This window comes from Theobroma cacao, chromosome 2, assembly GCF_053813885.1.
Source record: "Theobroma cacao isolate CCN51 chromosome 2, ASM5381388v1, whole genome shotgun sequence".
NCBI classification, from domain to species: Eukaryota; Viridiplantae; Streptophyta; class Magnoliopsida; order Malvales; family Malvaceae; genus Theobroma; species Theobroma cacao.
In genome coordinates this window covers 11,566,489-11,579,401 of record NC_142640.1, presented here as the reverse complement: position 1 = coordinate 11,579,401, position 12,913 = coordinate 11,566,489, and the positions used below count along the sequence as shown (strand labels likewise).

The 12,913-nt window shown below is 36.2% G+C and overlaps 3 protein-coding genes across 3 annotated transcripts; all 3 read left to right on the top strand.

The window, feature by feature from the left end:
* Positions 1 to 298: 298 nt before the first annotated feature.
* Positions 299 to 5,819, top strand: LOC18608736 (protein kinase and Mad3-BUB1-I domain-containing protein). Its single transcript, XM_007043568.3, has 14 exons — positions 299 to 436; positions 523 to 670; positions 1,216 to 1,373; positions 1,460 to 1,550; positions 2,107 to 2,217; positions 2,314 to 2,401; positions 3,337 to 3,440; positions 3,524 to 3,595; positions 3,690 to 3,779; positions 3,873 to 4,030; positions 4,623 to 4,677; positions 4,760 to 4,894; positions 4,985 to 5,103; positions 5,300 to 5,819. The coding sequence occupies exons 1-14, from the start codon at positions 369 to 371 to the stop codon at positions 5,487 to 5,489; spliced, it is 1,587 nt and encodes a 528-aa protein (XP_007043630.3). The 5' UTR covers positions 299 to 368; the 3' UTR covers positions 5,490 to 5,819.
* Positions 5,820 to 6,062: 243 nt separating this feature from the next.
* Positions 6,063 to 9,058, top strand: AAC3 (ADP/ATP carrier 3). Its single transcript, XM_007043565.3, has 4 exons — positions 6,063 to 6,220; positions 7,050 to 7,542; positions 7,842 to 8,213; positions 8,341 to 9,058. The coding sequence occupies exons 2-4, from the start codon at positions 7,072 to 7,074 to the stop codon at positions 8,638 to 8,640; spliced, it is 1,143 nt and encodes a 380-aa protein (XP_007043627.3). The 5' UTR covers positions 6,063 to 6,220; positions 7,050 to 7,071; the 3' UTR covers positions 8,641 to 9,058.
* A 1,020-nt stretch (positions 9,059 to 10,078) lies between these two features.
* LOC18608734 (Leucine-rich repeat (LRR) family protein) lies at positions 10,079 to 11,983 on the top strand. The gene has a single exon (XM_007043564.3). The coding sequence runs from the start codon at positions 10,225 to 10,227 to the stop codon at positions 11,455 to 11,457; it is 1,233 nt and encodes a 410-aa protein (XP_007043626.3). The 5' UTR covers positions 10,079 to 10,224; the 3' UTR covers positions 11,458 to 11,983.
* The last annotated feature ends 930 nt before the right edge of the window (positions 11,984 to 12,913 follow it).

The window sequence follows — 12,913 nt, the reverse complement described above, 5'->3', positions numbered from 1 at the left end:
TTTAGGTTACATCATTTGTCAACGTTATCAAGATGACAAGTCAATATGTCATATGGTAAATAACATAACATCAGAAATTACTGATTGTATCGTTAATTAATGGAAGTTAGTAAAGAGTTAATAAAATAGATTTATTTAATTCAAAATAAAAATTTAAAATTATATTAAAACATATAAAAAATAAAGATTAAATTGACTTTTTTAATATAATTTGACAATTTATTTAAATATTTAGTCAAAAATTTCCTTATAAATTGGGACCCACCGGCGCCCAAACCTACGAATTTGAAAAGCAATTATTTCCCTCTTATTTTAAATCCTCCCTCGTTTTCCCAATCCCGCACTGAAAAAGGAGTCGGAAAAAAAAAATGGGTGTAATTCTCACAGAATCGAATGATTCCTCCTCTGCTCACGACCCTCTCTTCCCATGGCTCACGTATTCTTCTCTTTCTTCTTAGAATTGAGTTTCAATAATTGTTTGCTGTGAACTGATTTTCTTTTACTAACATGTTTCGAATCCAGGTCGATAAAGAAGGCATTGGATGAATGGTACTCAGGGAACCGCACCGGTGCAGATCTCGACAATCTTTTATCAGATTGTATCTCTACTTTCAAGCACAATGCCAAGTACCGAAACGACCTCAGATTTCTCAAGATTTGGTTCATTTATGTAATTATAGCTACTTACTCTTGCTCCTGGGGTTTTGTCTAGCTTTTGAAAATTTTAAAATGTAACTGAATTGGGGGATTTTTCGGGATGTTGCTATTACTTATTCGGTTTGATGGGTCAATTATTTGATGGGTTTAATTTGATTTTTCGTATCCTGTGTAATTTATATCGTTCGAGCTTATGTGCCCGTACATAGAGAGAGAATTGGAAATTTTCTTAACTTATGTAATCATGTTCGTAGTGGATATTTTTGAGGGTTCAGATATCTGAAATAGGTTAATTGAGTTATTGCTTTTGCATTTTAGTACTGCTTGAATTTCGCTTGTACATTAAGGGGCCGTTTGGTTCAGGATTTGAAAATATTTCTGTGGTAATGAGATTTCCGGTATCCACCTAGGAGGCATTTAGAGACAACAAATTATTCTATTATTTGGTTTGGTCAATATAGTATTGGATATATTTGAGTTTTTTTATTTACAAGTAATGCTTCAATTTTGCTGTGGATTTGGTAATGTTGCATCAACTAAATTTCGTGGTTCTTTCAGTTGGAAGGTAGTAAAGATTTCGAAAGTGTTTTTAGAGAAATAGAGGAGAATGAGATTTGTATTGGACATTCTCTACTTTATGAGTGGTATGCATATTTCCTTGAAGCCAAAGGGAAGTGGAAGGAAGCACACACGGTTTATCAGATTGGTATTTCAAGGTTTTTCTCTTTATTTGAATTTTAAGTTTTTGTTAGTTGGGATTCATCATTTATGTTTTGATGCTTTGATCATGTTCTGAGAATAGGAAAGCTGACCCGCTTGAGAAGCTGAAGGGGGCACAATCCTTATTTGTTGAAAGAATGTCTGATAGGCTTAATGGTTCCTCATTTGGGAAGGTAATTAAAGCTTAACCAGGAAAAGGAACTCATGTGGTTTCTAAACATTTTCCCTGAATTGTCCAAGCACATATGATATGACTGTGTGAATGCATGCGTGCATAATACAGTATAGTTTGCAAGTAGAAGTCTATCAATTTATAAACATTTGCAAATATTGCTGATGAGTTTCACTATGCATCATCTTATGAACTTTGTGTAAATATTGGGCAAATGCAAAAGACTTTTCCTCTTATGCATGGCATTTTTGTAGTTTTTCTTCTTAAGTATGTACTTATAGGTTTGAAGTTTCAGGGAATGAAATTTTGGTGTTCAGTCTTTTGACTCTTTTCTAAATGAATGCCTAATGCTTCAGCATCAGCTATTTCTTTTTTACTGTTTTAACGAATGCCTAATTGGGTATCATCGATTAACATTTCACCCATAAAGAGTCTTACATCACACCATGCCATTCATTTGAGGTTAGGAAATGTGGTTAAAATGCTGGCTGGGTAAACCTTTGTTTTTTCTTCTTCCAATTTTTTGATCCTCAAGCTTTCACATTAATGTACTGCAGATTGACGGGAGTGAACCAGCTGAGTTTGGAAAAAAATTTATTAATCCATGGTCCACCTTCACGATAGAAGAGCTTTCAAAGAAGATACATCCTCAAATTACAAAATATGATGTGAGACAGTTTGCTTATATATATTTTGCTTTTCTCTCCAATTTTCCAGTCTTATTCCTGATTAGTCTTATTCTAGCCTTTTGACATTTATTTCAGGGATACCACCTGAGTAAGAAAGTTTACTCTGGAAAAGTAGCCTTATCTTCTTTGAAAAAATCATCGAGGAATAAAATTATTGAGATAGGTAATTTTCATGATTTTGCAACATGATTCTGGCTTGTTGCTTTGAAATAAGTATATGATTATTTGAAAGTTTTCTAACCAATATTTAAAAAATCAGATTGATTTCAATAATTAATGAGATTTAAAGGCTAGGATGAAGTTTAGAAGTAAACTATGAGATCAAAATTTGCTGCCAACATTAATATACAGCTTTGCTTAACACTCTAATGACATGACCATATTTGCTGGCAACTTCTTTCACCTTGTCTTTGGTTCTCTTAGTCTCATCATCTCCAATTTTCTGGACTCTATTCCGTAGTAATTGATGAAAATCATGAAATATTGAAGAATATCTGTATGCACAGTGATGGAGTAAGTATTATATGGAAATTTAATCTACCGCTTGTTTATAACTATTGTTGAAGGCCTCTCTATATGAGGTACTTGTACTTTCTGCTGCACATGAAAGTTTACACCTCATTTTGTAAGTGTGCCGAAGGGCTATAGAGCTTGTTAGGCTGGATCCTGCATGGGAAAAAAATGACAAGTATTTGAAATAAAATACCAACACAGATCTAGAACAAGAGAAACAGAGATTGTTTAAGAAGAGTATAGCGGTGTTTTGTCTTTAAGATAGGCACATTCTTGGTGCATAAAAAATCTTTTGAGAACCTAGTTTTGTGCAATATCTACTGCTTCTTTCAATTTTGAGAGGTATTATCCCATCTGTAGAACTTGTAGAGTGTGCTTCATTTTTGAGTGCAATGGAGATTCCAAGGTTTACTCTTGTCTTAATTGAAAAAATCTCTTTACAATATATCAATGAGTTTAGAGAGCCAAGAATTGTATTAATAAGCTACCATCTATTCTATGAATTTTTAATTTTTTAGAAACACACAAATTCATTATAGGGAATTAAAATTTATTTATTATTATTTTTTGCCTTTATTTTCAAAGGTGGAAAGAAGTATCAGATCAAGGGGTGTGCTGGTCAGGGTGGCTTTGCTCAAGTATTTAAAGCATACATTGATAGCAATCCTGATGATGTTGTTGCATTAAAGGTTATTGTTAACCTTGATCTATAATAAAGATCACAGTTTCACATCCTGGACTCTGTCCTAACATTACAAAATCCTTTTTGCAGATACAAAAGCCTGCTTTCCCTTGGGAATTCTACATGTACCGTCAACTTGACGAACGCATCTTAGACAAACAGGTATAACAGTTCAAGATGTCTATCACCTTACATCATTTATAAGTATATTCTGGGCTGATGAGCTTTTATGATTTCCTTTATTTCATTGTATCAGAGATCAAACTTTGGTTCTGCTCAGAAAATTCATATCTATTCCGACTGTAGCATACTTGTGTGTGACTATCTATCTCACGGGACACTTCAGGTAGGTTTTTGCGCCTTGCATAGCTCCAACCAAATAGTAAAAAAGTAAAGGGAAAAAGGTGTCTTCTATAATATTTGCCCTTGCATTGTACAGGATGCGATTAATTCTTATGTGGTTACTGGCAAGTCCATGGAGGAGGTATTATGTATTTATTACACTACAGAGATGCTTTACATGTTGGAAACTTTGCATAGGGTTGGCATCATTCATGGCGATTTCAAGCCTGATAATCTTCTGATTCGCTATTCTAAGTAAGTGACCTTTTTTCTTTTCACCACTATAGATCATGACTATATGTTTTCCAGGACTTTCATGTAACTTTAGCATAGTACTTGATATGCTAATTACCAAACATCACAAAAGAAATATAAAAACAATGTTCATAAAAGGAACACTAATGACACTAATGGCCATAGAACTGTTAGACTTCTACTTTGAGTTGTAATTCTACCACAATAAACCCTACACTCCTGATGATTGAATTTGAATGACATTGCACTTGATATTTTTTAAGAAGCATTGAAAAGTATCCTTGAATGCAGAGTAGTGTCACATGTAGGTAGACTGGCGAACCAATGTATAAGCCATCTGTAACCGTTCACTAAAGTCATGAAGATATTTATGCAATACTCCTACACTCCTGCTTTTCCCTTTTCAAATAATTCAAAAACATATTATAAAATTTTTAATGCTTATTTAGTTATTTTATCAAGTCCAGCTTTGGCTTGAGAGTCATTGTTAACATATATTTAGTGTAATACAATTTTTATTTTAGTCTTTTTTCATTTAAGTTTGATTTTTAGTGTTTTGGCATGTAATACATAGATTTTTGACATTTTGCAGGGATGACCTCTCAGAAGATGGCTTTAAAGATCGAACTGGCCCTTGGCATGATCAGGTTAATTCCGCTTGAATTGAAAATTAGAATTTTATGGTTGACATTTGACAATTATATATACTTAAAGAGTTTTATTTTGAAGGGTCTTTGCCTTGTTGACTGGGGGAGGGGGATAGACCTGCATCTTTTTCCAGACAACACAGAATTTACAGGTGATTGTCGAACTTCTGGCTTTCGTTGTATTCAAATGCAGGAGAAAAAACCATGGACCTTCCAGGTAAGTATCTGCTTCATGAACCATTGCAAATTGGTGTGTTTAATTTCATCAGAGTGATTACCTTGACCATGCTGTGTCATTTATCATCAGGTGGACACATATGGCCTGTGTGTTGTTGTCCATATGATGCTGCATAATACTTACATGGAAATTGAAAAGAAAGCCTCAGATGATGATTACATTTATCTGCCAAAATCATCTTTTAAAAGGTATTGTTCTTTTGAATGGTATTGTAGTTCTTCAGTTCGGGTGCCAATTTCTTAATTAGCTTCTGATCCATTGGCAAGGGTTACTTTAAAATTTAAAAATTCACCACAAGTAAAGAGCCATATTTCCTTATATCTCTTTCTTGATTGGCAATGTCAGCTCTCTTAACTTCCATTAGCTTTGCACGATTGCTTTCAGATACTGGAACGTCAACCTATGGAAGGATCTCTTTACAAAGCTGCTTAATGTTAGCCCAGGCAACAATGATGCAGAGTTGTTGCAGAGCTTGAGGAAGTCATTCCTAGAATACATGTGCGATAACCCCCCGCTTGTAAACAAACTAAAGGAGTTGCTAGTGAAACAAAGGGCTTCCTTGTGTTGTGCTTAATGCACCTTGGATCATTCCTGCAGAAGTTTCGTAACAACAGTCTCGTACTCTTGGAATGCATATCAAAATTGCAACCAAAAACAGCTTAAAATGGTGAAATCTCTCTTGATTTCACTGAGAGAGGATATGTGTACAGCCATGAATTCTACTGTCAGTTTCTTGTTGTATTACTGCATTTTGCTGGTATGCTGGTACAATTTTCAGCCTGTTGGATATTCCATTGTAAAAGAACTTGATGTAGAAGTTCAATGATGTCTGAACCCACGCATGTTAAGCTATCCACCTGAAATTTATAAGTCTGAAAGGCTACTCTGTCCTTATGTTTTTCAAGATTATTGCAAGAAGTAGATCCAAACTATGGTCAGCCAGGAGAGCTCTCAACTACCTAGTCCTTGGGTCATTAACTGATTGACTTATAAGCAAAAAAATGTTTATTACTGCTTTCACTTTGGGGGTTGCTTCTCAATCCCCAAAGGAGAGCCTCCAACTTCCATGTCTAATAAAATTACTAATGAGACCCAATCTTCAGGGGACCCGACTCATTACTTACTAGTCAGCTCGGTGGTGGTACGCACAATTCAAACCCCAAAGCAAGGTCAAATCTGTCATTACAGAGAAGAATAAAAACCCTAAATCTAAAGCACGGTGTACCTGATATATAATGAGCTCGTCATTTTCATTTCTCCTAGCAGTAAGGAAGTAGAATTAGAGCTTTCTCGGCGACCGCCCAGGTTACTTTCCTCATTTCTCCATTCCTCAATTCATCGTATTGCTGCCCTAGCATTTCTGCTTCTTTTTCTTGGTCACTCCCTTTGCCTTTTGATTTCATGTTAGTTTTTTATTTTAGCTGTTTGGTTGCCTAGAAATGATGGAAAAACAGAAACACTCGAACTGAACTCTTGAGCTTCTTTTACCTTCTAATTTCTTGTTTTAGTTAATTTGGTTAATGATCTTTGTGGCAAGAGGTTTAAATTGCATTTGATGTGTTGTTATTTCCATCATGTCATCAGTAGCCGCCGCAAACTGTGTAACTGTGAATCGAGAACTAGATATGCTGCGGTTTAGTCTTAAGTAAGGATGATTGGATTGTTAGTTTAGTAGTTGTTGTGACTTGAAGATCTCTTATATTGTTTAGAATTGCTGTATCTATTTTACCAGGTCCTTTTTGCTATATGGGAGTGCGATTTTTTTACGAAATATTAAAAATTGCTTTAGGAAATTTATAACTAATGCCCCACGTCGGTGGTTTTCTTCCTCTGGGAGAAACAATGATCCATTAGTCATATAGTGTGGGGTTTTCCGTTCCTTTCAGGTTGTATTGCATTTTTTGAACTTTCCATTGATTCTGACTAATATCACTGAAACTTTGTTAAAAGAGAAAAAATTGTATATAAAATCATTTCATCATTTCAACTTTTCAGCCAGTTAGTTTCAAATGTTCGCTTGTTCTATCCTTCCTTTAAAGGTTTGAGTGTGCATCTCTTATTTAGAGCCTGCTCTGGCCTTCCTTTGTTTGTTTTGCTGTCAATTATTTTCTACGTTGGTTTTATTAACTTACAGGTCACCATCTGAAGTTGTAAACATGGCAGATGGATCACAGCGTCCATCAGTATTTCAAAAGATACATGGGCAGTCCTACTTCATCTCCAGGCTATCTCCTAACTTGCATGCCAAGAATTATAATGTGACTGGAGCATATGCCAATGGAGGAATTCATGTTGCTTTACAGCCATCGTGCCAAGACACTGGGTTCGCACATGTGTCCCCTGTTTCTCCAATTTTTGTACAAGCTCCAGCAGAGAAGGGTTTTTCTGGTTTTATGGTGGATTTCCTCATGGGAGGAGTTTCTGCAGCTGTCTCCAAGACAGCTGCTGCTCCAATCGAGCGGGTTAAACTTCTAATCCAAAATCAGGATGAAATGATCAAAGCTGGGCGATTGTCTGAACCATACAAGGGAATTACTGACTGTTTTGCCAGGACTATTAAGGATGAAGGTGTCCTTGCTCTTTGGAGAGGCAACACTGCTAATGTTATCAGATACTTCCCCACCCAGGTTACTTTTCTTTCACTTGATTTTTTAGCACTTTGTCATCCTTTTCTGTCTTCCCTCTTAAGGTGCTTTTGTTTGCTAACTTAGTTTGTCTGTCATATCCCTGGGGTGGCTTCCACTGTCCCAGCATACCTTTTCTTGGGAAAGAAGCAGAAAAAAAACCCCCCAAAAAATGAGGCTTTTGATGCGTTATGTGGGATCTAGTATTGTCAGTTGGATCGAAGAATTTGCTTATCCTTTTCTTTTAGTTCTCCTTCCTCACTTTCTAAATATTTTGGCTTAAAGCTTTGTGTATGTGCCAGGCGCTGAACTTTGCCTTCAAGGATTACTTCAAGAGGATGTTCAATTTCAAGAAGGACAGAGATGGCTACTGGAAATGGTTTGCAGGGAACTTGGCATCTGGTGGTGCTGCTGGTGCTTCATCTCTTCTGTTTGTTTACTCTCTGGATTATGCCCGTACGCGTTTGGCTAATGATGCTAAGGCTGCTAAAAAGGGTGGTGAGAGGCAGTTTAATGGTTTAGTAGATGTCTACAAGAAGACCATCAAATCTGATGGCCTTGCTGGGCTTTATCGTGGATTCAACATCTCATGTGTTGGAATTATTGTTTATCGTGGACTCTATTTTGGAATGTATGATTCTCTGAAGCCAGTTGTTTTGGTTGGTGGGTTGCAGGTATGTGAGCTATAATGAATCTTCTGGTGTCTGCCCATTAAAACTATCTCTAGCTCGGTAGCATTAGCTAGCATGTTTAATATTGACTTGAGCCTGATATCTCTATTTATTTGTTTGGTATTTACAGGATAGTTTCTTGGCAAGTTTCTTGCTGGGTTGGGGTATCACGATAGGTGCTGGACTGGCATCTTATCCAATTGATACAGTGCGTAGAAGAATGATGATGACATCTGGAGAAGCAGTCAAATACAAGAGCTCTCTGGATGCTTTCTCTCAGATCATCAAGAATGAAGGTACTAAATCACTGTTCAAGGGTGCTGGTGCAAACATTCTGCGTGCTGTTGCAGGTGCTGGTGTGCTTGCTGGTTATGACAAGCTGCAAGTCATTGTTCTCGGCAAGAAATATGGATCCGGTGGCGGTGGCTAATGTTATTACATCACAGTGGGAGGTGATACTGGCATCTTGAAGTTCGATTTACGATTTCAAGTTGGAATAATTGCGGATGGACATAGTGCTTTTGAAAGTTCCCAGTATTTAGGGATTTAATATGAAAAAATTGTTAGTGACGAAAAAAATCCTACTTGAATTTTGAGTGTTACATGTTTTTACATTTGGTTGTTCTTTTTGGTGAGAATAATTAAACAATGCTCTGTTTGGTCTGTAGTATGTTACTAGATTTTTCTTGTCCGTGTATGTGTTTTGCATTTGATCTGGTAGGTATGTGTCACCTGAATGAATTGTAGGAGCAGTGTATCACAAACAGCTCCTAATTTCCATGGTGTTACACTTGCCTATAAACTTGCAAGATCGTAGAAGATAAAGCTGCTTTCGATTCTTGATCAAAGTTGGGCATCCTGTCTGAATGTTTACTTGAGATTTTAGCGGCAGAATTCTATTCCATGACCAAAATTTGTTTCTTATTTCTCTCTTTTCGGTTAGAAATTAGGTCGAAGCCTTACACTAAGGTTAGTCATACTGTAGGATTTGCCCTGTGCAAAGAAAAACATTCTACTTACTACTTTTTTCTTCTTTGTCAAAGGAAAACAGATCACTTAATGTGGATTTTATTCATTGCAATGCATAAATTTAAAATGAAAATAATGCTAATACCTCCTTTTTATTTAAGCTGCATGAAAAGTAACAATTGTAAAAATGGAATGACAAGCAGTAAAAAATATTCATCGTTATCTGTTTTCTTACGGCACGCCCTTTGGTGGACTATATAACACGCAAGCAAAACAATGATGTAGGAGAACATCGTTGGTAGTTAAGATCAAAAGATTTAAACGATTCTTTGATTGTTGACATAATATTCAAAACCTGAACCTGAACCTGAACCTGAACCTACTCCATTCCACCATCCGACCATCGTTGATTGTGTATCGGCCTCTCACATTCAGGATTATACAACCAATGTGTTCCAGCCCAAGCCTGCGCTGTAGTCGGATATAACTTGTAGAACTTTGACTGACGCAAAACATGTTTCATCCCTTCAGTTCTAAGGAATCTTTCATGCTTGCTTTTTCCTCCGGTGGTCTGAAGCTGTCTTTCTCCTGCTCCACTTGGAAGGAGATAAGTCCTTATCCTGCGCGTCGTCTTCCCTTTCCCAATTTTTACAGTACCAGGGTCTACAACTAATTTCGGATGTAACTTATTCAAATGGATCCATTTAGGTACAAACCATATATATCGGAATCAATTTATTTTTCCATTTTGTTTGGCATTACAACCAGTCTTACCCGATAAATCCAACGCATCCTCAAGTTATCCAATTGAAGCATGAAAATCAGTGAAGCAAAATAGTACTTCTTTGGGTCCTAATGTAATGGTTAACTGTCACTGTTAATAGGGTTGCTTTGGATGTCATCTTCTAGCAAAGAAATGAATCCTTCTGTTGGACATGAACAGCATGATTAAACACAAGACTGAAGCACTTCTCTTGAAAAGGAAGGAGTTTCCCTACATAAAAATTCAAGCCAACTCTCGACAAAGCATCGATCCACCAAAACAATGGCTTCAACTTTGAGTTCTTCATTCATTTCCCCTGCCTTGATCATCTTGCTACTCTACGTATCTTCCTCATCCAACAATCTGGCAGCAAAACACACCTACTCTGCCTCTCCTCATCACCGCCACCACAACCGTTCCCCGTTTCCGAATCCAAAACTCCAGCAAGCTTATAATGCCCTCCAGGCTTGGAAACGAGTCATCTACTCAGACCCCCATAATTTCACCTCTAACTGGGTTGGTCATGATGTATGCAACTATACAGGCGTGTTTTGTGCACCTCCCCCTTATGACAAAAAAATAAAAGTAGTTGCTGGCATTGATCTTAACGGTGCTGATATAGCCGGCTTTCTCCCTGATGAATTTGCCCTGCTCTCAGACCTTGCACTCATCCATATCAACAGCAATCGCTTCTGTGGCATCCTGCCACAAACTTTAGCCAACCTTTCACTTCTCTTCGAGCTTGATCTTAGTAACAATAGGTTTGTAGGCCCTTTTCCATACGTTGTTCTGTCTCTTCCTTCTTTGCAATATCTTGACATTCGATATAATGAGTTTGAAGGGCCATTGCCTGCTCAACTTTTCAGTAGAAGTCTCGATGCCATATTTGTTAATAACAACCGATTCTCTAATGTGATACCATCCAATTTCGTTGGAAGTTCAGCTTCTGTTGTGGTATTTGCCAACAACAAACTTGGAGGCTGCCTGCCACCAAGTATTTCTAACTTTGCGAATACTTTGGAGGAGCTGCTATTAATTAACACTAGTTTGTCAGGGTGTTTGCCACCGGAGGTTGGTTACCTTTACAAACTAAAGGTGTTAGATGTGAGCAATAATAACTTAGTTGGTCCTATACCTTACAGCCTTGCAGGGTTAGCACATTTGGAGCAGCTAAACTTGGCGCATAACATGATGACCGGGATTGTACCGATGGGAGTTTGTATCCTACCAAACCTGGCAAATTTTACCTTCTCTTATAACTTTTTCTGCGAGGAGGAGGGGATTTGCCAGAACTTGACATCTAATGGTATAGCTTTCGATGATCGCCGAAACTGTTTGCCAGAGAAGCCAAACCAGAGAAGTCAGAAAGAATGTCAAGGTGTGCTTGAACATCCAGTGGACTGCTTTCATTACCACTGCGGTGGCGTTCGTGGCAGTTCGGCCGCAGTTCCACCAACCATGATGCCCGCAGGCACACCACTTTCGTCACCTGCTATGGCTCCTGGCTATGTGTAAATAAGCATGTAAGATAGTTAAAAATTGTAAAAGCCAGAATAAGGTAGTATATAAGATATTATAAATAGTTTATTGAGATTTTAAGTTGGTAGAAGGTAGATGAAGAATTTATGTTTCTAAACCTTGAAAAAAAAAATCAGTTTGATGTAACGCTGCTATTTTGTTTGTTTCAATTTGTTAATGGTAAATAATAGGGGTATTACATAGATAAAGAGTTGTTGAAATCTTGTTACTATTTCCGTTTTAAAATATGCCCCGCATGACAGGCCTAGGATCATGCTGTTATGGCAACGAGGAGCAGCTTTGACCCTCCTTTTTAAGATTTATCTGTCTGATCCACCGGGATGCAATCATGAGAATATTATTATGACATGTACGGAATAAAAATCTCCTGCCCCTATCCCCAGGCGAACAAACGTGTTCCTTCTTTCTCCGTCAAATAAACAAGGTCTTTTTTTCTCGAGTCTAGTGCTGCTTTGTTCTTTCCTATTTTTGTGAGATTGGTTTTGGTTTCTGATTCGAATCACTTTTCCCCTTCTCTTCCCCATCTTCACTTTCTTTTCCTTATTATTTCTATTCGGATTCATTGCCCTTTTCATCGGGGAACTAGCGAGTCCGAATTCGATTATTGTTCCCATACAGTGCAAGATATGGAGTCTCTAACAATGTTTTTGCCACAAAATTAAACTCCGTGTCGCTACATTAGGTTCCCGAAAAAGAAACTCCAACATTTCTTGCTATATGTTAAAAGGGGAAAAAGTCTGAAAAAATCATTGTTGACCCTTCATTTTGTCTGGGCTGATTTTTTTTTTTTTTATAATTTGTTTAGATTTTTATTCTATAGTTATACTTGTTAAAAATAGGATGAAGACAAGTTAAAAAATAATAAAAGATAAAAATTTTATAATTATTCAAAAAAATAAAATTTTTAAGTAAGGTTACAAGGTGGAGACTTTTTTTAAATATTTCAAAGAAAAAATAATTACGGGATCTTGCCATGAATGTTGGGGTAATCTCATAAATTGCTTTTACAAAAAAAAACAGAGAGTTTCTTTTAAATAATTATCAACAACATAAAAACAATAAATCATAGAAATAAAACAAAATAAAACCGGTTTAAAATATAGACCAAAAAAAATCTTAATTAATAAAAAATTCATAATTGTTTGAAGATAAATCCTTTTAAATGGAATTTTTAAAGAAGGTAACAGGCAGTGATTTCTTTAAATTTATTTTCAAAGTAAAAATGATTATGAGACTTTTTCATAAGAGTTGGGGTAATCTCATAAATTGTTTTTACAAAAAAATATTTATTTTTAAATAACTATTACAAACATGAAATAATAATAAAATAATAAAATATTTTAAATTAAGAATTGTTATGATTATTTTTGTGAATATCCATTTATATTATGTATATTTAAATTTTGATGTAGATTAGATTGGATTAAGAGTA